The 25,216-nt window shown below is 37.2% G+C and overlaps 1 protein-coding gene across 2 annotated transcripts in view; it reads right to left on the bottom strand.

Moving 5' to 3' along the window:
- ELOVL6 (ELOVL fatty acid elongase 6) overlaps positions 1-25,216 on the bottom strand; it is a 133,327-nt gene that overhangs the window by 39,595 nt on the left and 68,516 nt on the right. For both annotated transcript variants that reach the window (XM_061191152.1, XM_061191151.1), the window contains exon 3: positions 14,283-14,414. In XM_061191152.1, the coding sequence (XP_061047135.1) occupies positions 14,283-14,414 (132 nt within the window). The remainder of the gene's footprint in view (positions 1-14,282; positions 14,415-25,216) is intronic.

The following is a 25,216-nucleotide window of genomic DNA, read 5'->3' as shown; positions in this document are numbered from 1 at the left end:
ATCTGGTCATTAGGTTTGGAAATTTAGAGCAAAACCTACCATTTCTTCTCTGTTCTAAACAGAGGGGAACTGTTCACTTTAAATCAGGGTAATCTTAAAAATTTTTGGAAAATAAAGAGTTTTCAGAACAATAAAAATTTCCTATTCAAACTTCCTGTTCCCCTCCCCAGCAAAGGCTTTCATGAATTACCTAAATAAAAGTCCCAAGGAAGCCTGGTTGAAATCCTCAGCTCTTGGATTACTAAGGCAGCCTAGGAGTGGATAATGAGTCTGATTTCCTCGCTTCTTTATTGTCAGTGGTTTTGACCGGATGGTTCTCTACTTTGCATTCTATTAGTCAAAGCAAAAGGACCACTTCTGAGAAAACTGCTCCCTTAGAAATATTTTTTTATAAAATTCAGTCACTATTCTTGTACCTTGGCTCACATTTCTTTCCTACTACAAGACCAGGGTTATCTGAACAGCCTGAAGACTTGGCAGTTCTAGAGGGTAATTATTCTCACTTTTGGACTTGATCCAATACAGGAAACAATAAAAGACTTCCGGAAAGTTTGCAAGGCCAGCTGTCTCTGACACTCCTCCTCATTCTGCAGAAATACTTGAATGAGTTTCTTAGTGCACCTGTCATTAATGTCACAGCAGAGACTTGCCCTTACCTTGTTTGTGTAGTTACTTAAACTGCATTAAGAAACAATAATTTAAAACTTACGGTGGGATAAAGGAGGAGTTAATTTTTTAAAGCAGCTCCTATTTTCTGGTTGGTTTTTGGTACAAAATACTTCTAATCAAAGTGATTTCTACTAGCTTCATTTTGTCAAAAGATTGCCCATTCTGTCCTTAAAAATTAGTCACTTTGGTTCTGTCTTTCCTTTTTGAATAAAGATTAAAAATACATGGTTTTATTGATTTTTGAAGTGTTTCAAATTATAAGTCTATTTAGGATTTATGGAACGTCTCACAGGGTTTTGCCTAGAAGTTTCAAGAAAACAAGAGGCAGTGGTACAGAAGCTTCCAAACCCTTGAGTGATTCCTAGTCAAAGTGTTCAGTGGAACTAAGTTCAGAGTTTGTTTTCACCAAAGCCAACATCAGGGTGTTATGGCTTGTATATTTTATGGGAGGCAAAATGAGAACAAATATTACTTTCTATCCAAATGCTGGGTGCAGCAAGAGCAAGTGAAAGCACGAGGACTTACTTGGGTATACTGGTGTTTTAATGTAGAGACTCTACAGTTTAACTTAGCCAGAACTTTCACAACAGATTTCTTTTTCCTCTAACAAATTAAAGTCTTTTTTATTTGGATTATTCAATTTTTTCCCTTTCTAGCAGATGTTACTTTGATATATTTATATCAAATATATAAAATATATATTTATATATATTAATTATATATTTTATTTTGTTTATATTAATATTTTATTAATATTTATACTTGATATAAATATATCAAAGTACATCTGCTAGAAAGGGAAAAAATTGAATAACCCAAGTGATAACCATATATTTCATTAGGATAAAATGTTTAAAAAAGACAAAATTAATAGTTCAGTCTTCTCCTCATGAAGAAATAGAAGTTCAGTCTTCTCCTCATGAAGAAATATGGACACAGTGGAGTATGAAAACATGCATTTGGCTGAATATAACTATACAAGGCTGCCTACACACCTGGCATCCATTTCCACTGGCAGTCTCACACATGGATCATCATTGCATTTCTGCATTTCTCAATAATTGAAATTCACTCCTAATGGATTTCATGCGTTTTTTGCAGATGCAGGCAGAAAGTCAGGACGTTAGCTGCTAACATTGTGGATTATGAGATTCTTGCCCAACGAGAACTTTTCAATAGCTGGGCCAACTGTTCTTCTTGTCAAAGCTGTTCATCGTTCTGATACGCTATCATTGCATCAAGACAGCAAGTCATAAGTGTTACAAATTCAGTGTTTCTACCTGAAGGGCCTTGGGCTGCATGAAGAGCACAGCCATGATGATGACATGATGATGAGGAGGAAGAGAGCAGTAACTTAGGTACCCAGAGGGCAATAGGTTCCTATGTTGCAGTGATTTTCTTTGTAAAATACAACAGGCTTTAGGTTTATTGCCTAGGGTTAAATGTGGGCAAATTGCTTAAACCTTTCAGAATCTTGGTTTCCTCATTTGTAAAACGAGAAAGCATATACCTCAAGGCAGCTGTGAAAGTTAGGTAAGACAATATATGAGTTTAGCACAGTGCCAGGTACCTAATGAACACCCAGTGAACAATATCTATCATTGGTGTTAGCATTATAAAAGCAAAGACCAAAATTCTCTTAAAGCTTTTTTCCTTAATTCCACATAACCTTGCTGAATCTTGTGTGTTTTGGGGTGGGGGTGGGTTAGACTGGGTTTGGAGCAGGGTGACATTTTCGCTGTGGGTTCTTTTTGAGCAGCAAGATTTATCATTGGTCATTTATCTACGTTGGAACGTTTGTACAGTAGGAACAGAAGTAGAAGCGAAGTGCCCTCCATTGATATTTCTGTCTACCGGAACTCTGAAAAAGATGCAACTTGCGCCCATCACCAGTAGCGTTCTGCACATAAGGGTACCACACATTGCTTGTAGCATGTATTATCCTTCCAGTCACCACCCATAGCCACATGTATACTTGAGACATAATTGTGAATCATTTTGTGCTGGAGCTGGAGACGCAGGAGAAGAGGAGGCCTCTCCCGCACGGGGCCACAGGAGGCAGCCCTTTGGAAACGCCAAAGAAAATCTGACTTTCCTTCTTTTGTTTTTGGCCGTGCTGTGTGGCTTGTGGGATCTTAGTTCCCCGACCAGGGATTGAACCCGGGCCCCCTGCAGTGGAAACGCAGAGTCCTAACTATTGGACTGCCAGGGAATTCCCTGACTTACCTTCTTTAGAACTAACTTCTGATCCAATTCCATTTGTAGTCTTAGCTTGTATGTATAAATGTGAAGGAAGAATTATAGAATGTATTCTAAAGGGACGGCAGAAAAAAGGTTAATAAAATATTTCCAGGTCAGGCAAAGACGGAAGAAAACAGATATTATCAACTTAAGAAATACGCAAGGCAGGAAAATGTGCCTTTGCCTTTACTTTGAATGACTTCGAACTTTAACCTAGTTTTCCACTATGCATTTAGGGGTAAGTTCTTAAAGAGTGCAGGAAATTTCATATATTTACATCTCAGAGGTGTCAATCAGCAGATTAGAGAACGCTCAAGTGTGATTCCCTCACTGCTAGGTGTGACAAAAGATGTGTTTGGTCTCAGCAAAAATGTAAGAGGTGGCAAGAACGTCTTGAGAAGTTAAGATGTAACCTCCTGGGCCAGGCTGTCTGTTCAAAATTGGAAAAATTCTAGAGTTTTAATCATGTTCTTTTCAAAGGCAGAAATTCAATTTTTCTTCCTCAGCTCTTTCTCGATCTCTGTGGCCTTGTCCTGGACCCTTTTGATTTTTTTTTTTTTTTGCACCAAGCTAGTATAAACTCCAGCTTAAAGCTAAACCCTTTCAGAGAACCCAAATCCCTGCCTCCTGCATACGAGAACTCTGAATAGCTAATGATTCATAATTTCTTCAAATGATAGGCAATTCTATAAGCTGTATTGAAGATTTCTCCTCCAGCTTGGGTTAACACAGATACCTAGAATCAATGACAATCTCTCCCGGCTACTTTAATCACCCTGCTCATCTGCTTCTCAGAACAAAACAAAATATAAAAAGCGACCTTTCTGTCCACCATGTTACCATCAGTAATGAAATGAAAAGAATAAAAGAAAACCATCGCTATATTATGCTGTTAGGAAAATGCAGTGTGAGAGCGATGAAGTACGCCCCAGATCAATCATTTGAATCATACAGATTTGTTTCTAAACCCCAGGATTCTGAAAACTGTAAAGAAAATAGTGGATAGCAATGAATACAGTGAGGGTTGCTTGGTACCGCAGCCTCTACCATACGTGACAATTCAGTCTTAAGTGATGAGAAGAAGGGATCCAACAGGCCCCACCAATTTGCACTCACAGAGTTTTGGAAACAAATGGTAGGGAACGAGTTCCAAGAAGAACCAGCGATGGATTAAAATAATCCATCTATTGGTGGCACGGGCTAAAAGAATTGCTGGTTACCAGGGAGAAAACTGGGCCCCCTCTTTCACATACAAAATCAAGTGGGATGTGGGCAGCCTGTCAGTTTCACAGCATCATCAAAAATAGACGAGCAGTTACTATTTGGAGTTATTGGTTGAAATACAGAGAATAAAATTTGATAGCTCTCATGAAAGACTGCCGATACTTTCAGGACTGAGGTCGGAAGGGGCCTGCAATAGCTGTTTCATATTTCCATTGGTCTAACAGCTGTGGTTAAACCCTAGGGTGAGTTACTGATGTTTCTTTACTGAACCTTAATCTCATGTCTTTCCTATAGTCCTCAACTCACCCCCATGCCTTGAGGACATGTGGACCATGAGAGGAAGGAAGTTTTCTCTCTCCGTATTTCAGTTAATTCTGTGCCTGCAAACAGGCCTCTCCAGAATAAACTTCTAGTACTTTTCCATGTTATTCATTTCGTTTTTTTCAGCCAATCTACAATTGTGGTTACTGCGGTTACTTCATCTTAATAATGGATGGGATGTCACATCATCTGATGCATTCCAGATTATGCAATTAGGCAATTTTATTAAAAGTTAGGTCTAAAGATTCTTTTAAGTATTCGATTTTTTGTTCAAAATCTTATATATTTTTTTAAACCCTGCTAAACAAGAAGGATCCTTTAAGGATTTGTGAGGAAATACCAAAAGTTTATAAGCAAAGTGATCCTTAACTCAGCCTTAACTCAAAATAATCCTTAACAAATGCTTCAGAAGTTATTATACTTACATCCTAAATTACTGTGACATCTCTTCGAGAACACTCATGTTATTTCTCACACAAGTTTCAGAAAAGCTATGTTATTCCAGCTATTTAAATACTAATTCCTTTCGGTAAAATGATTTAAAATGCCTTATGTGTCACTGTTTTAAGTTGTTATAGCACCTGAACTACAAACATATTACTGAAGTCCTATTTTTGTCCAAACTCAAATATATTAATTGGATTACAGAGAATTAAAATTATGATTAAGGAATCTCAAGCTTAACATCAAATTATTGAAAGGGCATGCACCAAAATATTAATAGCAAATATCTGTGGGTAGTGAGATGAAAGGTTTTGCATTTGTGCTTTTCCGTGGTTCTCAGTTTTATGAACAGAGAATTCTCACTCTTATAAGTAGAAAAAATTATTTATTAAAACTATGACTACTGGATAGCATTTCCAACTGTAAAGAAGCAAAGGTTGTCAAGTGGACGGTAGTTCTGGGAATAGGAGAGGCCACTGCTGTCTGGACTTATATTAACATGCAGCTCCCTTCAGGTATCACATTGGGGACAGTCTGGGTCCTCTAAAAACTTACTACATTTACAACAAACTGTACACTTTTCTCCTATTTGTACTAGATCATTATAGTAGGAGTGGATTTTTTTCTTAATTTGGAAGGCAAATCTGGAGCAGTAGAGAGACCTGCAGGTCTGTGCCATCCCCAGGTAAGGAAGGAGGGGTCAGCCTGCTAGAGGGCAAAGTGCCACCTGCAAAGCAGGGTGATGCGTGTTCTCCTGGCTTTCCTTGCTAAACTCCTCTGCCAGTAGCTCCAAATTCTCCCTCATAATGGACATTAAAAAATATATTTTTTTAAAAAGTAAAATATCATGAATTTAGTTAATCAATCTAATTATTATCTTCCTGGAAATACTTGAAAATCCACATTGTTCCTGGATTCAAGGGAAAAGCAGAAAAAACATCCTATTTCCCCCTTGGGAAAAAAGGCTTTCCAAAAAAGGCAAGGAAACTTACTAACAATTGTTTACAAACCTCTTCTCTTCATTTCCCTTTTCCATTTTGAAAAGCTAACGATTTATTCAACACCTACTTGGACACTAGAGACACAGCAAAAAATCAGACAAAAATCCCTGCCCTCATGGAACTCAAAGTTGAGTAGGAGGGGAGAGAGAATGAATAAGATTAGCAATATATATAGTGGGCTGGAAGGTGATACGTGTCAAGGAGAAAACTAAATCAGGCAAGGACATTGAGGAGTGAGGAGGGGGGATATTGTGATTTTAGACAGGGAGGGGAAGGTGAAATTTGCGCAAAGGTCTCAAGGAGGCGACAGACAAGGCGTTAGAATATTGGGCAAGGAATGTTCTGGGCAGATGGGGGGGCAAGTGGGAGAGCCCTGAGGCAGCAGCTTTGCTAGCATGTTTGAGGAACAGCACAGCTGCCACTCTGGCCTGAGAGAGGAGAGAGGGGAGAGGAGGAGAGGAGAGAGGGGAGAGGAGGAGAGGAGAGAGGGGAGAGGAGGAGAGGAGGAGAGGAGGAGAGGAGGAGAGGAGGAGAGGAGGAGAGGTCAGAGAGTAACAGAGACCCCACTGGAGTGCTCTGCAGGCCTCTGGAAGGCTCCTCCAACTCTATGACGTCAATCCCAGATTTCTTGAAGCACATTTCTACTTCTACAGGTGAAGCCTGCTGATACTAAAGGAAGACTGGACTGGGGTGTGTCTGTGGCAATTGATACAAGAAATATAAAGGGCAAACAAGTGGAATGAATAAAAATGTCGATTACACATGACTGGAGACGTGGCCAAGTGTGAGATTTTTATTCATTAATTCAGAAACTGTGTGTGTGCCAACGTGTTCCAGGAACAGCCAGACACAATTCTGGCTCCAAGGAACTCACATGGCCTCCCAGGGGGTACATGGGTAAGGCAGCATACAGCCTGGTTAAATGATGATGAACAACAAGGTCGGTAGAAGCTGAGATATGGGCTGAAATGATCAGAGAAGCCTTTATAGAGAAGACATCCTAAATTAAGATGAATAAGACTTAAAGAAAAAAAAATGGAGGAAGAATGGAGAAAGAGGAGGGATAATAGGTTCAAAGACAAGAAACGAGCATGGGCAAAGTATGTTTGTTTTGGGGGCAATGGTCAGAGACATATGTCGGCTTGAATGGAACATTTGCATAGGGCAATGGTGAAAGGTCCGTCAAGGAAAGACTGTAATTTTTTACGGGCAGGTTGAAGTTTCAACCTAAAGAAAAGGGCGTTTCAATTAAGGTTTAAACACAGAAATGATATGGTATGTGAGTAGCTTGGATGGAGAAAACATTTGGGAAACAGGAATTGGTGGTTTGTAATACTTAAGATGTGAAGTGATGAAGGCCACGACTGGAGTGTCTGGCGTGGAAATGCAGATGAGACAGCTACTCAAGATATTTAAGAAGAATTTTACAACTTGGTGACCAGTTGAAAGAGTTATTTTTATAGTATTTTGAATGACTTAAAGATGTTCACTAGGAAAATAGTCACAAATTTTGAGAAATTTTAAAGGGTTATCAAAAAGGCATCTGGTTTGAATATTTTAAATTCGAGTGATGATATGTCACATGTTTGGAAACATTATAGACAGAAGAGCAAGTTTCAGAGAAGAGGTCAATACTAAAAATAAAGATTTGTTAGGGGTAATTGGGCAAATGATGGTTGGAATTTTCCCTTTTTCTGTTTTATGAAGCCAACACAATTCTTCAGTGGGTTATAAACAGATTAACCGTATCATTTACCATTCAAAGTGGACCATTTTCTAGAGTGAAAGGGGAGCTGTTAATAATTACACCAAGACACTAGGCATAAAACTAAGGTTACCCAGAGCACACCAGGATGTACGGATTCTAGTTTATAGGTTCTATCTCACTTTAAAGGATGGAGAGTTGCCATTTCTTTATATAATTGCTCTTGGTTTTTCAAAATGAGTCAAGTGATTCAACTAGTGTCACAATAAATGGCCAAAAGAAAGGTTCCCAAATTATCCTTCCAGCTACACATACACAATGATCTCAGGGTCACCGTCAGAAAGCAGAAAACAAAAAACATTCTTAATTCCAACTATGAATCTGCCATTATTGGGGTGTGTGTTTGGATCAATAGGGTACAAAGTTTGTGTTTTGATATAAACTTACTTTGTTTAACGTACACCTGCATTTTGCCAGAATCTTATAAAATGACTACAATTGCTAGCTTTCTTTTCGTTGCTATCCACACTTGAATCAAACACAGTTATCTTTTTCTTATTTAACTTTTTTGTAATGACAAAGTCATACAAAATTAGTGGAAGCCTCCTTTGGACCCTCTTTGATCCCATCGCTCTCCCTGCCTCCCGAGAAAGAGATAATCACTAGCCTGAACTTTTTAAACATTGTTTTTATGCTATGGGTTATTAAACTTTTCATACGTGGTATCACATTCCCATGATTATTCATCAGCTTGCTTTTTTACTTCTCAGCATATGCTTTCTAGAAGTATCTTTTGCTTTGTTACTTTTGCCCTTTTGATGCTACATCTTAAAATGTGAAATTTATAATCTGTTATTGATAAAATAGCAGCTTTTCTCCTATGACATTTATAATTTATGTATCCATTTCCTTTATATCATTAATATCACTGTAATCATTATCTGTAATGTTGTTCTCTGTGGATTAAGGACCACTTCTGGCAACCATATAGCAAAATACTAGATACAAGGTGCTTGAGTATAAATTAAGTTCTGAAATTTGTCATTTTCAATGTTTCATCATTTTACAGGTCAATGATGTACTTAACTCCTTCAATATGGGTTTTTAAAGTGTCACATTTTCCTCATCTGAACAGTTTCAGTTGGTTTTATTATATATCTGTTTCTTTAAAAATAAGGCACTTGCCAATAATTCTTCTAATATTAAATATTGATGGGTGTGTGTATAAAACCACAAACAGATTTGATTAAATGCCATTCATTTGCTGCTCTGCTCTGTTAAACATACTTTTCTGAATGTGTCCTATGCTATATATAAGCTCTTTGTTCATGAAAATCTTACTAAATAAAGAAAAAGAGTAATTTTCTATTCATCTTGAATATATTTTATACTTAAGCCAAAGATGAAATTCAATGACAAAATTAAAATATGGCCAGGAAATAAAAATGAGTTTCAACAGGGAAAATTGCTGATTAATAACAAGGCAAAAAGTCAAACTGTAAAGTGAGACTATCTGGCTTTGAGCAAATAAAGCATAAAACAATTGAGGCCAGAGTGAATCACCAGGAAACAGGAATAAACAAATTTGAAGCAGGCTTGACTTTGGCCTGTATAAATAAGCAGCACAAAGTAATTAACACTAATGTGCACTGACTAGACAAACTGCTTTGACCTGCTCTGGGCCAGAGACCTAGAAGAAGGCTCCTTATGCTGCCAATGAGAGGAAAACACTGCCAGACAGATGCCTGGTAAAGGCTGCTTGAATGAGAAGCACGCACATCTACACCCAATCTAGAAGGGTTTGAAGTTATTAAATCAATACATAGAAAGTCGTTTACAAATCAACTGAAGTAACCCAGGTGAGACGTCATAGCAACATGATTTAAAGACTCGGCAGTGTCTGGGAAGAATGGATGGTCGGCACTTTGAAGGGTTTGGTGCTGTTTGCCATAAGCAGCAGTCTCATCTAAAGGACTTACTAATTCAAGTTACCAGAAATTGTCTCACAATTTACCCTAAGGAAATATTCAAACATGTAGGGCCAAACGCCACCTGGAATTATCTCATCAAATAAGGAAATGCTTATCCTTGGGTTGGGTGGAAGGAGGCTGCTGTGCCCCACCCAGTCATATCCATAAAGACTAACTGACACCAGAAGCTGACGGCTTAGATCTAAAAGGGGAAGGAGGGTTTGCCGGTAATGAGAAGAAATTGTCAAGAAAACCCCAGAGAAATCATTCTCCAATGAAATAAACCCATGGTGGGCCTAGGGAAAACCTCACTTGATCATAGTCTATCTACTCCTTCAAAACTTATGACGGCTTTCAATAAATTAGATTGTATTCAGCCTGGATGAAGCCTGCTATCATATTCAGTTAACACCCAAAGGTAAAGAGAAAGAAAGAAAACATTCTACAGGTAATGCTCGCCAAATTATACAAAACCCCCACTTCTTTCTGAAGCAGAGCAGTAAGAAGTGAGGGTTTTCCTTTTTGCTTAGGGAGCCTACATATCTGATTTAATTTCCACCCAGTTGTCTCAGTTCATGAGTAAACACAGTTTGGAGTATCCGGAAATACGTCACATTTGGGTCTCTAGTTACTATAAAGAGCTAATAGGCAAGCTTGAAAAGTTGGGGAAAAGACACTAGTTCTAAGCAGTAAAATATATAAAAAAATCTTTTCAGAAAAATCTTACTGTTCTTCGCCCTCCACCCCCTCATTTCTAATTCCTCTAACAGAAAAGTTTGGTTCTCTTTCTCTTTCCTTCTTTTTCCAAATCCATGATATCACATCCTATTAGTAGTAAGGAGTGGGGAGTGGAGTAGATGTTTGGTCCTTAGCGTCCTGCTGAATTGCCTACCACCTAATGCAGGACTGTCTCTTGTGTAAGGACTTTGTATACTTCTGTATTAGACACCGTTTACAGGTGGATTTAAAAATTTGTGAATTATAGTGAGAGCCATTCAAAATTTTCTACAAAAACATATTCTTGTAATAATGAGGTTATCTTATATGACCAAGATAGGAGAGTTTTTATTAATACCCATCAAAACATCTGTTTGTGAGAAGAGCTTATTTTTGATGCTTTATGTCAATTTCATTCAAAAGCTATTCGGATCCTAAAATAAAGAGCAAATATCACTTGAGATTCTCTAGGCTATGTACGAGATTGTATATGCATGTGTGTATATTTTAGAAAATGTTTTGAATGCAGAAAAGCACAAAGAATAATCAACAGCCAACATCCAGAATCGGGTTGTCAACATTACGTTTGCTTCATTTGTTTTGAAAAGGAAGATAACGCATAGCAAAAAAAATTTAAATCCTCTTTGCTTCCAAATTACCAGCCCACTAGAACCAAGCTCTACAAGCACTGACATTTTTTCTGCTTTATTTTCCAGTAAATAGTAGGCATTCAATAAAAGCCTGTCTCCTCTGCCTTTCCACAGATGTAAGAATTGAGTATATTTTCTTCCAGTATCTTTTTAGATACTTTACAAATACTTAAATGTATTAATGAACAGCATGTTTCATGTCTAGGAGTAAAATTTACATAAACATTACATAACAAATAATTCTGTATGTAGCCTTTTTCATTCAATACACTGTTGACCAGAATTCTTTAAGCACAGAGAAACCTCAATATACTCTTCCTAACATGGAACCATGTTCAATTGATACAACCATAGAATTCCATAACAATGTTTTCCAAATAACTGATTAGAATATTCTGATCAATTTTTACAAGACCCTAGACAGTCCATGCTTGGACGCCTCTGTGCAGTTCCAGCTTTTAAAATTTTATACAAAACGTGGCTCTGAAGAAAGTAAAGTAACAAATGGAATTAAGGAAATGGAAGATGCAACAAGAACCTGTCAATCTAAAAAAGACATGGTAGTGTTAACAACTATTGCATATGCGTTGTGGGGTAAGTAAATGAGTAATTACTGGCTGACATTGGGAACTTGGATTTTGGCATAGGAGGAAGGAGAAATGAGGAAATTAAGTAAAAACTCTCTAGGCATAAATATGAATTGGAAGTATCAGTACTAACTCTGGATACATTTCTTTCAAAAAATAAATAATTTGCTATTTCTGCCCTGTGAAAGGCCTAGAAATTAGGACTACCTTAGGGACAACAGCCACCCCTAGTACTTAGAGAGTCATTTCTAAATGCTATCTCCCTTTCCCAAGGGAACTTGGGATGAACTTTTTGAGAAATGACTGGTTCCAGTTCTGGACAAGGAATAGGCAACACGCTTGGCCTGCAACAGCTTGTCATCCCTGCCGCCCGCCCCCATACACACACAAACATGCACACACATACACAAAGTCAAGCTATGAGCACTACTCAGTACATGGACAAGGCTTCAGGAGCCAATCTGAAGAAACTCCCACTGGCCAAACGTGGGGTAACTCAGCTTCTAAAAGAATAATAGCAATGGACTACAATACATCCAATCCAAATTCATCTCAAAATCATTGACGTGTAAAAAAGTATAAATCTATGAGTTCTTAACGATACTTTAAAAAACCCATTATTCACATGTTAAGTAATCAAATTTTTTTTGAAACTGCTAAATATGACCAAAGAATCAAGCATTTATCCTGCCTTTGCTACACTAACTTCTTGTAGAAAGTTGTCAAACATTAAACCTAAATATAATAAAATTTCTAGGTCTAACTAACAACTAACAAAGAATACAGGGGACAGAAGAATATGATCAGTAACATCCAATCTGGGGGAAACTCTAAAAGGCAAACGATTTGGATTCTCCAAAGGATGGATTGTGAGTGGGAGGAGGGACTTGGAGAGGAAGGAAGAAACCTCTTAGTTTAAAGAAATCAACCAATGGCAATGTGTGAACCTATCTGGATCAGGATTGTTTATACTTTTTAGGTCCTTATTAGTTATCTATTTTATATATAGTAGTGTGTATATGTCAGTTAGGTCAGGACTCTTGAAAATAAATTGTAATAAAAAAGAACCATTTATGAGACAACTGGAGAAACTGGAACACTCAATAATAAAGAATTATTACTAATTTAGATGCGATAATGATACTGTGATCGATTTTTTAATAAGACTACTTTTAGAAATGGTATCATTTCATTCAGAAATATTTGAGTCTGTATTACTTCCAAATAATTTGGGGACAAGGGAGAGGTTGGTAGGGATATAGATGAAATAAGATTAACACTGTTGATAACTGCTTAAGCAGGGTAACAGGTGCATGGGGGTCCTTGAACTCTCTTCTCTGCTTATATGTGTTAAGGTTAAAAAAAAACAAAAACAAAAGATAAAGACTCAAGGGATGTTGAAAGATCTGTAAAATGCTGAAAGGCATCATTAGCATAATTTTTTCCTCATATATCAAAATACTTTAGGTGAGGCGTACTCTGTGAACCTTCAATGTAAATAAAAATGAAAATGCTGCTTTGTATTAGAGAATTCCAACCTGATACATATTGAAATGGAAGGAGTCTTTAGTGATAGAGTCAAATCCCAAGTACCTCAAGTGTTGCGCGCCCTACAAAATGCACCGAAATAAAGAGTGCATGTGGTAGTAGTAAGCAAAGGAGTGTTTTAGTTGCAGGGAGCCAACCTAATGGAGATATACAGATCATCAGTTTGCAAAAATACTCCTCCTACCTGATCATCTTTAATAAGCCTTAAGTGACTAATGAGAGGCTTTTAATGATACCATCTATTTCTCCTTAGCGGTAGAACAGTTAATATGTAATATGAAAAAAGTAGAAATGCTCCTAAATATTAAAATGAATAGGTTTTTATTCTGTAGCATATCTATCTATACCTGCTCCCCTACACCCCAAGCCTAGTTATCAATTTGCTGGTTTTGACAAGCAAAACACAAATAGAACAGGTGCCTTTGTTAGCATTGAAGGTAAATTCCGGCACCTGTTTGGACACCAGCTGTGTGCTAATTCGTCTTATGATTGCCAAATCACCAAATATTACAAAACTAGGAATGTTCCTTCGGGTTTCCAGGTGTGGGTCTGGATGTTGGCTGGCAGATGTCCCTGGAGAGACCAGGCCTGGTCCTGACAGCCTCTATGATGAGTTTTATCCAGTGCAAAGTAAGACTTGGCTGCATAAGCATATGCCTGCGAGTCAGTTCAGGCAGTGGGGGTGGAGGATGCTTTGGGGGATGCGGAACAAAAACATTCTCTGGTCTAGTGATACTAACACAGACAGGTGTCCAGTGTCTGGTCACATGCCTGAAAGCCATTTTTGATTACGTACTAGTCAGTAACAGCATGCCCACCACATTGGAACCCTACTCTACCACACACTTCCACAGTTTACTGCTGTGGCTTTCCATTTAGCCCTTTATCTATACTTATATGACAAAAATAATGGAGTTGATGCTCTGTTTCTAGTCCTAAGACATAAACTGAATTACTGCATGAACAGTTTGGACAAGAAAGGAGATGGCCTGCGAGCTCTCAAAATTAGAGCTTGAGTGCAGTGTGGTAAGTTTGGTTGCAACGAAGGCTTTCCCTCTGGACATGGGTTTATTTTACACCCTTAATAATCAAAAATATGAGATGTATGATAAAATGTTCAATTGTTGCTTCTTTCAGCGGAGTCTGATGAAATGGATGGATTTTATTTGGAAAATGAAAACAAACAAACAAACAAAAAAACCTACCTGAAGACTGCAAGGGTCAGAGACCAGAGCACTAATGGCTTCCTCAGTTCAAACTTCGCCCGTTTGTTCATTAGGTGCCGACCACCGAAGATAAAGGCAGCATACAGAGCGGAAAACAGGAAAGATTTCTTCCTATGAACAAACAGAAAACCAAAATCTTATGAAATAAAGATCTTTAAGCAATTATTTTTATTCTTTAGAATTTTATATTTATTCATTGTTCATCAACTTTTATACCACTCTCCTCTTGGTAAGCACCAAAAACATATTCTTGGGAATGTGCCCCCTTCACTGAAGAGAGAATGTTTATCCACTTGGCAACATGGCGGCTGTTGAATCCTCTCCTGACAAATTAGGTCATCTGGATTAACCAACCCATATCAGGATAGATAGATTTTCTTTTTGGGCTCTATAACTATAAACATTTCAACAACATAGCACTGAGGTAAAAAAGAAACCTTTTCACTGAGAGAATTCTTTTTCAGAGTTTGTTGGACCATTTAGATAGATGAATTTTTAAAAAGGAATTATTTTTATTGGAAATAAAATATTAGGTGACAGAGTTGTGTCCTAGGACAAGAAGGTCTTTTAAAATGGCATCTTCCTAATAGGCTAATGATACTAAAAAATGATTTTGGAGAAATACTTGATGATTTGAAACACTAAAGTCAAGCTACATGACCTAAAGCCCCCCCAAGATGGATTCCTGACATCTTCTCCACCAAGGGAGGCATGTTTTAAATTTCAGTATTATCATCAATAATAGGCCTGTCAGACATCATACAATGCAATAGGAAGAACACAGAACCACCTACAGTACAGTGGCCTAAAACCTTGAGCTTGAATCTCATTAAATATCTGATTTTACTACCTGCTTATAGGAAAGATAGGGGATAAAGCCAAACTTTGGACATTCTGTAGGACAGCTGAATTTATTTCTTCAAAATGTCAGTGGTAAGAAATCAAAATCTGGGACTGTTCTAGATTAAAAGTGACTTGAGAGACATAACAATCAAAGGTAACATGCAGAACTTTTTTGGATCCATATTTGAACAAACCAATTGTTTAAAAAAAATCTTTAATAAAATCAAAGTTATCAGTCATACTCTTAAAAGCTCTTATCAGTTAATATTTATGGGTGAAATTATATGTCTTGGATTTGCTTTAAAATACTCTGGGAAACAAACAGAACTCAAGCAATATTAAGAATGGAGAGACAACACAAGATTAACAAAAAAGATAATGGAACACAGGGGCCCATTAGTCCTTTTCTCTTTTTGTTAGTCAGATTTAGGTGGGACTTTCAGTCAGGAAGGTCTAACTAAATAAAATCTGCATGTCCTGCTGGTTTATTATTGTACCAAGGAGAGGTGAACAATAGTATTGATAATGCCATAAAGAACAAAAAACACAAAGCTTTTGTAGACTTTGATTCAACAGAAGGTAACAGAGGCTGTGTAAATAACTGAAACATCTGAGTATACCTTCTGATATGATAAAGCAATGTTTCTTTTAAAATGGGTATTCTTCACTCAGATTAAAATGGAAAGAGCTGAAAAATAAGTTACAAGATATAATACAAAAAGCAAAATGCATTAACCTGAAGAGCATTACTTGTAAAAGGCTTCATATTTTTTCCCCTAACCACTACCATGTATTGCTGACTCATGAGGGATCTTATTATTTACAGAAGCATCACTCCTCCTCCAGTGAGTGCAAGTGACCTACCTGGTGAACCCCACCAAATAAAGCAGTGATTCCCGAAATCAACTGGTAAATAGTGTCAAATAAATCACTGCCACTGAGTGTCACAAACTCTTGGAAACACAAGACATGGCACACAGTAAGTGCTTAATAAATACCTGTTGAATGATCACGATCTTGTCATATCAAATTTTCTAATAGGGGAAAATATTTATGCACCTGGGCACATGGGGGCTCAGTGAACACTAACTGAGTAAATGAACAGTTGTGCTTTCCCAGTAATGTCTTAATAACTAAAGAATAAAATATTCAGAAAAAAACATACCATCCATTTTCTTCCTCCAGAAAGAAAGAGACTATTTCTATATTTCAAAGAGAAGTGGAAATGAGACGATTTTATGGAAACTGTAACTATTGAACATTTCAAGAAGAGAGTATTTTTGGCCATAACTATATTTATTGCTTTACTTCTTTGAAGTTTGCAAGTGTATGGCATTACTTTAAATGTCAGAATCACTGCATTTACATGCATATAAGCAAGGACTCACTCAAGAAAAACAAAATTTATGAAGTTAATGTAGATAATAGTAATATGAAAAAGTATATATTCTTTTCTAAATTATAAAGGTAATGATAAGTGACAATAATCATGGTATTATGATTTAGGGAGTGATTCCTGTGGGTAGAGATAGTGCTAAAAACCTTTGTTATTTAATCCTCCTAATCATCCTTAATGTAGGTAAAACATTATCTTCATGTTATGGCTTAGGAACCTGGCTTAGAGGTTAAGTAGCCTCAGATCTCCCTGCTCGCCTGTGGTAAACTTTTGGAGGAAAGAAGGGTGTGTCTGCTATGTTATAAGAATTCCTTAGCCTGTGGTAAACTTTTGGAGGAAAGAAGGGTGTGTCTGCTAAGTTATAAGAATTCCTTAAACCCTCCTGACTTGCAAGGCTATTGTGCAACTTTGCGGCACAATGTTTAACTGTGAAAAGATGAAGAGAAATCTCTACAGGTTTGTTTCAACTGTCATATTTTCTGGGCGTGGAACACTTTGATCACAATCTTCTTCACCTCCTGGATAACAAATTCACTATATATACCACTGAAAACTCTTCCTTACAATTATTTATCATTCTTTCTCTTGCTCAGTCAATCTAATTCCAAGTTTGGTTATAGTTAGATTAATTACATTACTTACAGTTATGAACCAAGTTAAATGACTGTCCATATGATCCTATCATTCTAGCCTAAGGGAAAAATAATGTGCCTTGAAGAACCAACAAAAGAATAAAAATCTTCTCTCTGTATTTCTTCCTCAAATTTCTTCAGTTCTAGAATGAGAATTAGCCCTAATGGACTACTAGTTTCCTGGCAAGGACTATTCTTTTTTGCATGTTTTCTAAAGATCTCTTTAAGAATCTTCAATTCCACAGCTAGAACAAACAAGTCAATCAACATAAACATGCAGAATTTGAGAATTGCGAGGGACAAATTTCCTTGTTCTACAGAAGAGGAAATGGGGGGCGGGTGCTGATGACATTGGTTGCTCAGGGTCACGTGGTCACATACTGCATATTGGTCAAAACTACCAAAAATTGTAATGGCTGTGATCAAGCAGGTAGGTAAACATAAATCAATTGTCTAGGCTACATCTGGGTCACAGGCAGTCAATAACAGGAACTGATACTTGTTTAATTATAAATGCTATAATAAATATAAGTTACTTATTGTATCTTATATAAATCTTCCACTATGGTGAAATTTAAATAATGCTTTGGCAACAGTGGATGGACTTGGAAGGCAGTATGCTAAGTGAAAGAAGTCAGATAAGAAAGACTAATACTGTATGATATCACTTACATATGGAATCTAAAAAATACAACAAAGTAATGAATATAACAGAAAAGAAGCAGAATCACAGATATAGAGAACAAACCAGTGGTTACCAGTGGGGAGAGGAAAGGGAGGGGCAATAAAGATGTGAGAGAGCAGGAGGAACAAACTATTGGGTATAAGATAGGCTACAAGGTTGTATTTTACAACACGGGGAATATAGCCAATGTTTTGTAATAACTGTAAATGGAGTGTAAACTTTAAAAATTGTATTAAAAATAAGTAAATGCACAAAAAATAAAAAAGGTAAATAATGCTTTGGGTTAATTTAGAACTAAGCTTAGGCTTCTTCTAAAAGAGGGAGTCATCTAAGGAAGCATTAACTCTTATCTCTTCAATTGAGTAACCAAAATTTATCATTTATAGTTGAATGTTATGCTTTTTCCATTTTACTTAGAAGAAAATTTTTCTTTAGCCAAATGGGCGATTTAAACGATCTTTCCATTCTGGTGTCTCTTTGGTAAAGGTTCAGTTATAGTCAAGATGAATAATGACTTGCCGCTGGCCCACTTACTATTTAATGTGGATAGATGACTTCCCTAAAGCTTCAACAGTAATCCAATAATACTTCATACTGTGACAGGCCTCCATAGCTGGGTATAATGGTAACACTACATTGTTTTATTACCAGATAACTAGCAATTTCTAGATGGTATGGACTCTTGTTTAGGAAGTCTTAAATGCACAATCATATAGCACAACCTTTAACTGTAGGTACTTAATAAATACTTTTCAGGAGGTGATTCTGTAGCTATAATTACGAAGTAACCAACAAAATAAGGATCACCCAAATGAAATACTGATATGCTTTGAGCTTGTCATGCTTGTATTTACCCTTTTTTCCCCTTTTACTTCTGTCATCAATGTGAATAATGAAATAATTAGTGAATGTGAATAATAATTAGTCCATAATTAATCAAAACAATGGTTTATCCTTTATCCTTAAAGAGCTGGATTTCTTTATCATGGTACTTCGTTCCAAAACATTCCTAGATGCTTTTTCTATTCTGACCTATTCTGAGTAGCTGCTTATGATTTGTATTTATTGTTCTGTCTAACAACACTTCTTAAAGGGTATGTATATATTCAAATGCTTTTTTTTTTTTCAACTCCTGGGATTCCACTGAAACCAGGACCTAGTAACTAGAGTCCCTTAATGCTCACATCAAGATCTCTGCCAGGTGACCTGCACTCCTTTGGAAGTCAGACAAGTTTATCTGAGAATGGCAAAACTTTCATGTGGGTAGCATTTCACACAGGATAATTGCTAATGAGCACCTTGGGGAGATGACCTGAGCTCCTTTATGTCAGTGACCTTGTTTTTATGGCTACTGTGTATGTGTGAGACACAAGGAGTTGTGAAAGGGAAAATTAAGCTGTGAGGGAAAAAAGGAAAGAAAAGAAAAGGAGACCTAAAAGCATCTCCTACTTTGGCTGATCTACCTGGTACATAGAAAGTTTCCACCTTTCTATGTGTGAAGAGTGTGAAGCTGAGAAAGTATGTTACTCAGTAAGGCCACATCTCTTTTAAGGTTTCTCCTTTAGTTCCGTTCCTGATTCAAGTCAGAAAATAATTCAAGTTTCTGAAAGTAGTTATAGGACACATATGAATTGCAGACTGTAAAAACCAATGAACAGAAACCTCAATTAAATAGCGTCAGGAGACCAGAAGGGGGAGCTCTCCTGCCCCCGACCACAGCAGAGCCCAACAGGAAGAAGAAAGACGCCTCTTCTTTCGTGGCAACAACTCAGCCAATGAAAAGCCAGGGACTCTGTTTACTACTGCCCTCCCCACTTCCCTTTCCCCTCTATAAGAGCCGTCCTCCTTTCCTTCCTCTGTGGTGACTTGCACGTGGTTTGCCATGGTTGTAGACCCCAAATTGCAATTCTCTGCTGATCCCCAATAAACCCATCTTTGCTGGAGAAATATCTGGTCATCTATTTGTTTGAGGTCAACAAGACCCAGAGACTGAAGGAAATACACTGCTTTTTGCCAACAAGATACTCAGTGGATGTGTATGGTGGTTAAAATTTGATAAGGGTATAAAGGAAGGTTTTCTGGTGAGGGAACCCGAAGTTGTGCTCCTGGAGCTCTAGCCAGGGCTGGACTGTGTCACTTTCTTGAGAATTCCACCAAGACTTCATAGAGGCATTTTTCTATATTAAAAATAGTGGAAAATTTTCAGCAGTTTTTATTCATAAGTAAATTATAACTGGGAATTAACTCTGTGCCCAGAAATTCTGACAAAGAATAGTTTTGTGAATAATAGTGGAATATGTCCATAATTAATACAAATGAATGGTGACTTTATAATTGCAAGACAAGCCATGACTGAAGAAAAGGGTGTTATTCTAATCTGTTATGTTTGACCCAGCAAATGATGTGTGATTTCTGAGCTTCTTTGAGTTGTAAACACCTCTGCTTCTTATCCTGCTTTCCCCTAGATGCTAATTTAAAGATCACAGGTTCTCTTTGTTTAAGGTGAGAAAACCATTCTTTTGTAATTCAGTCTTTCTATTGCCAAAGTAGGTCACAATCAAAGTAGAGTTACGTTAATACAATGGATTTAATGACATGGCTACATATCCTTTCTAGGAAAGTACACTCCTCTTAGGACAGACCGGTTGTAGAATGTTGCTTGTATGTTTCCTGTCAACATATCTTTTCTCCCCTTGCCACTTAAAAAAAAATCTTGATAAATTCTGTTTTCTTGTTGACTTTCTTTTTACAATTGGAAATAAGATCTTTGGGGAGAAAATTCAAAATGTGTAAAACAACACACACATATACACACACACAGCTCCATAAAAAATGCCATCTCTCTAATACTTAAATTGGCCAGATACCAATTAATTACCTTTGTTTCCCTAGATACTTTCAGTTGTTGATGAAAAATGCTGACATCCATCCATCCATCCATTCAAAATTTAATCTTTTTCATTTGCAGTGTGGTTAGTATGCCATTGAATGGGGGAAAAAAAATCCCTATGAAGGAGAAAATTCTGCCTCTACTAATCTGGTTAGAAAGACAGGAAAAAAATGTGTGTTGGTTCTTTGATGTGGACCCTTTAGGCTTTGGATGGCTGGACAGCGGCAAGTGATCTTGGCTGGGAAGAAGCAGTGGTGTTAGGCCTGAGCTAAGCCAGGAGTGTATCAGATCAGGCAGATGCTTTGGAGTGGGGAAAGCCAGGTTGGAAGTGTAGGGGAAAGTCACAGTGTGTGCAGTTCTGAAAACTGCAGCAGAGTTAGGACTGCATCTTAGCTCAAGGTTGCAATAGGTTGTAAGGTAGGTCGCCAGTAATTTGTTACCACTAATAATTAAAGTACAGTACTGAAATTCATGGCTTAATTTTCTTTTCTTTCCTCCTGCTTTTAAAAAAAAAAGAATAGATTCACTCATGCATATAACATTATGTGACTTGGATGCAAGAAGAAGGGGGAAGAATGACAGGTAGTGATTCCACAACGAGAGAGATGGAGAATGCTGCTTTAAGCCATGGAGAGCACTGAAAGTCTTGGAGATGGGAGAGGGCAGAATAAAAAAAAGATATGCTCACAGAGAAATTTGGCATTAATTACTTCTATTCCAGCGGGCAGATGTGGCTGAACTTTGACTCTACTACTCTAAGTCAAAACATTCTGGCATATTCCTCACAACTTACACTGTCAGCATCTGTAGCCACAGGAGTTACCGAAGCGCATGTATGAACTGAAGGATCTTCTTTAATGAATTGCTGCTCTTCCCAGGAATTATCAGATGGGACCTTCTTTAAATTTTTATTTAAGAATGAATATTCTCCTGTTCCGAGGAAGGTTTAGAAAATGGCTAGGCTAATCATGGCATTATGTCAGTCAAGCTGTGTCCTGAATTGTCACGTAGAGTAAAGGTCAGCTTTAATCCTGAAGTATTGAATCCTAGAGAGGTACAAGAATATTTTTGTTTTGGAAGACATGGTTTAACCTAACGGGTCAGGAAGAATCAATGCCAAAGTTAGAATCAAAGATTTCTGAGGATAGTAAATCAAAGAAAGAAAGAATTCTTTGACAGAGGTTTCTAATCTCCTTAAAAAGAGTAAAGCTTGCCACAATCTCTGAATAAAAATTTAGCCAAAAATGTATCAGTGGTCTTAGACAAATCTCCTCCCACCACAAAGCAAACTTAAAATGAGCCCTGCATTGACAAAATAATTTCTAGCTTCTGTTTTGTTTGAGAGTATTGCTCTCAATATTCTCATCCCGATTCTTTGGGAATGATTGTCACTTCAAGCTACAATTTTCACGTAACTGTCTTATACAATACATCAGCTACTGATACTAGTCATGGTAAAACATTAACTCTAGAGGCCATAAAAAAGACAAACAAACAAACCAATATGTTCTGAACAGGAGAGGCAACATGCAGAAAAAGAATCCAGAAAGTAGTTTCATCAGCAATTCAGTTTCATTGTGCTAATGCCCTTAAAGAAACGCCCTTTGTTCTAAGGAACAGAAAGCTTTCATCTGAATTTCCAATGAAGAAATGCTCACTTGTTGATTATTTTTAAATATAATAATAAAGATAATACAGAAAGCATACTATAATTCTGAAATGGCTATTAAATAAGAGCAGTTGAGTGCCACCCCTGTCACCAGATTAAATTTTATCTCTCACAGCCTTAAAATCTACTATGTAATATAAATGAGGTATTAGTGATTTTTTTCCCTGAATATGAAATTTTCTTGGGCCAGAAGTTGTACAACGTATAATTATGGGCTTGTGTCAAGGCTGCAAGCTTAAAAAAAAAATCTTGTCATCCGCTCGAATGGCCTGCTGACCATAGAAATATAAAATTAATATAAAATGTTAAAAATATAAAAATAAAACCGAGTCAGATATAAACATCTGCTTTCTGTTTGTCTTTATCCTGCAGAAGCCCGAATGTTGTGTAGATAATAGATTTATCTGAGAGCTGGAGACTAAAACCAGAAGTGAAAAAACACTATAAAAAGCATATGATTATTCACAATGGAATGGAAACAGGATTTCGGGTTTACAAGATTAAATCCAATTCAGACATAAAATGTTCCCAGATTTAAATCAAAATGACAGCTGCACAGATAACTATATAAATAAGCATAAACATTCCCAAATCTGAGAGCACTTTCTCTATACTCAAGGGCAAACTGTTTGAACTGAAAGATGATCCATTTCTGTTAACTACCTCCTTCTATTTATAAAGGAGGTATTTATTTAGTTGACATTCATTGCTTCAGACAACTTTAAAGAAGCTGGAAAATACTATCAAGGAAAAAATTACATGTCTTCATGTTAACTATTGGGTGATTAAATATACCATTGCACTAACTTTCTCCTGGATATAAATTTTGAAAAGGTATTGGGGAAGCAATGAGAAAATATGTCCCACACACTGTTTCTGGATTAGGGAGTAAACAGTTCAGCAATGATGAAGATTATTTCATGGTATAACTCATGGACACTTTTTTGTCACCAAATCAAATTTACATAATGAAACCTGAGTAAAAACTAGCAATGACAAGAAGAAGCAATGACATATTAGCAAGGTAGTAAAAATGGCAGACATTTTTTCACCCATGAGCTATCACCTAATTATCCAAGCAAAGACTATCAATTTCATTTTGCTCTTGAAAATAATAATACGGCAAGATTTTGATTCGGGTTTTCACATTGCTACTTCAAAATCTGAACTCTCATTCAGTGACATAAATAAGGCCTATAGGCACTAGCTTTGAGAAGGCTGGTAATGAGGAAAACTTGCCTTACTAATTGGATTGTATTACTTTCCCACTGTTGCAGAAACAAATTCCCACAAATTTCGTGGCTTAAAACAGCATGAATGTATTATCTTATAGTTCTGAAGGTCAGAAGTCTGAAATGAGTCTTGTGGGGTTAAAATCAAGGTGTTCCCAGGGCTGCATTCCTTCTGGAGCTTCTGGGGAAATCTGTTTCCTTGCCTTTTGGGGCCTGTCCAGGTATTCCAGAATAATCTCCTCATCTCAAAGTCCTTACCTTACTCATATCTGCAAAGTCTCTTTTGCTCTGTAAGGTAAAATACAAATTCCAGGGATTAAGACATGGACATCTTGGAGAGACTATTATTCAACCCACCACATGGATTATCCTGAATAATAGGAAGGTCTAAAGCCCTTTTTCTATTGTGACATAGGAATCCCCTACAGATGGCAAACCTTCATCCTTTAATTTTGGTTTGCTAGATCCGAAAGCAGTCTCTTCTCTCCAACTCAAGAAAGCATTTTAGAATTCAAGGGGCTAAGAGTCACACTGTTATGGATTGTCCGGAAGCCACTCATAAATATATAAATTCACAAATATCAGTACTTGAACTCGTATTAGTAACATATGACTTATCATATACTACCTTACAACGGACTAGGCACCAAAGCTTAGGATTTCCACTGAAATATATGATTTGTTAGAAAGTATTAGCATGTATTCAATTTATTCCGACTGTCACAGGTTCTAAAGTGCCATTTTATACTATTTTCAACAACAAAGATTATTTGGCTTGTGACCATCCTCTGTATTTCAATCTTAAAATATATGCTACAGGCTCCATCAAGTACATCTTCCTATTTGCAGCAATCCATGTGTTCTGTACTTTATCACTCTTATGCTAAATCCCTAAAGAGGGAGCCTTCATCTCAAGTGGTCTAATGAACAGCAGTATTTGACACAGACGGTAACCCCCTCTTTTCTGTGACAGTTTCTTCACTTGGTTTCTGGGACACTGTATTCTCTTATTCCTTCTCCAACTTCACCATCTGCTCTTTTTTCATGCTCCTTTGCTAGCTCCCTCTTCATCTCCCCAGTCTTTAAAGTTTGCAGGGCTCTCAGGGCTCAATCTGCGGACCTCTTTTCTTTTCATCTACCCCAGTGGTTCTCAGAGGGGGTGATGATTTTGCCCCTCAGAGGATATAAGGCAATGTCTGGAGACATGTGCACAACTGGAGGAGGACTGGCTACTGGCAGCAAGTATGTGGAGGGCCTGGTCGCTGCACAGGGCAGCTCTTCACAGCGAAGAATTATCCACCCCAAATGTCAACAGCGCCAAGGTTAAGAAACCCTGGACAAGAGAAATATAAAGAAAGAGATGAAGAAAAGAGAAATCGGAAAACGCAAGAGTGTGTGTTGAAATGTGATACAGCTTCGAAAAACATGCTCATTGCTTAGAATGACATCACTTTTGTTTCACATACGCTCAGGCTGAATTGCTTCAAACCAATTCCAAGCACAGAGTAAATAAACGCCTGGTTTCAAATCAGCAGTTCCATTTAAAATTGAAAAGAAGACAAAACC

Source organism: Eubalaena glacialis, chromosome 5 (assembly GCF_028564815.1).
Source record: "Eubalaena glacialis isolate mEubGla1 chromosome 5, mEubGla1.1.hap2.+ XY, whole genome shotgun sequence".
Lineage (NCBI taxonomy): Eukaryota > Metazoa > Chordata > Mammalia > Artiodactyla > Balaenidae > Eubalaena > Eubalaena glacialis.
This window is presented reverse-complemented; position numbering and strand designations above follow the sequence as displayed.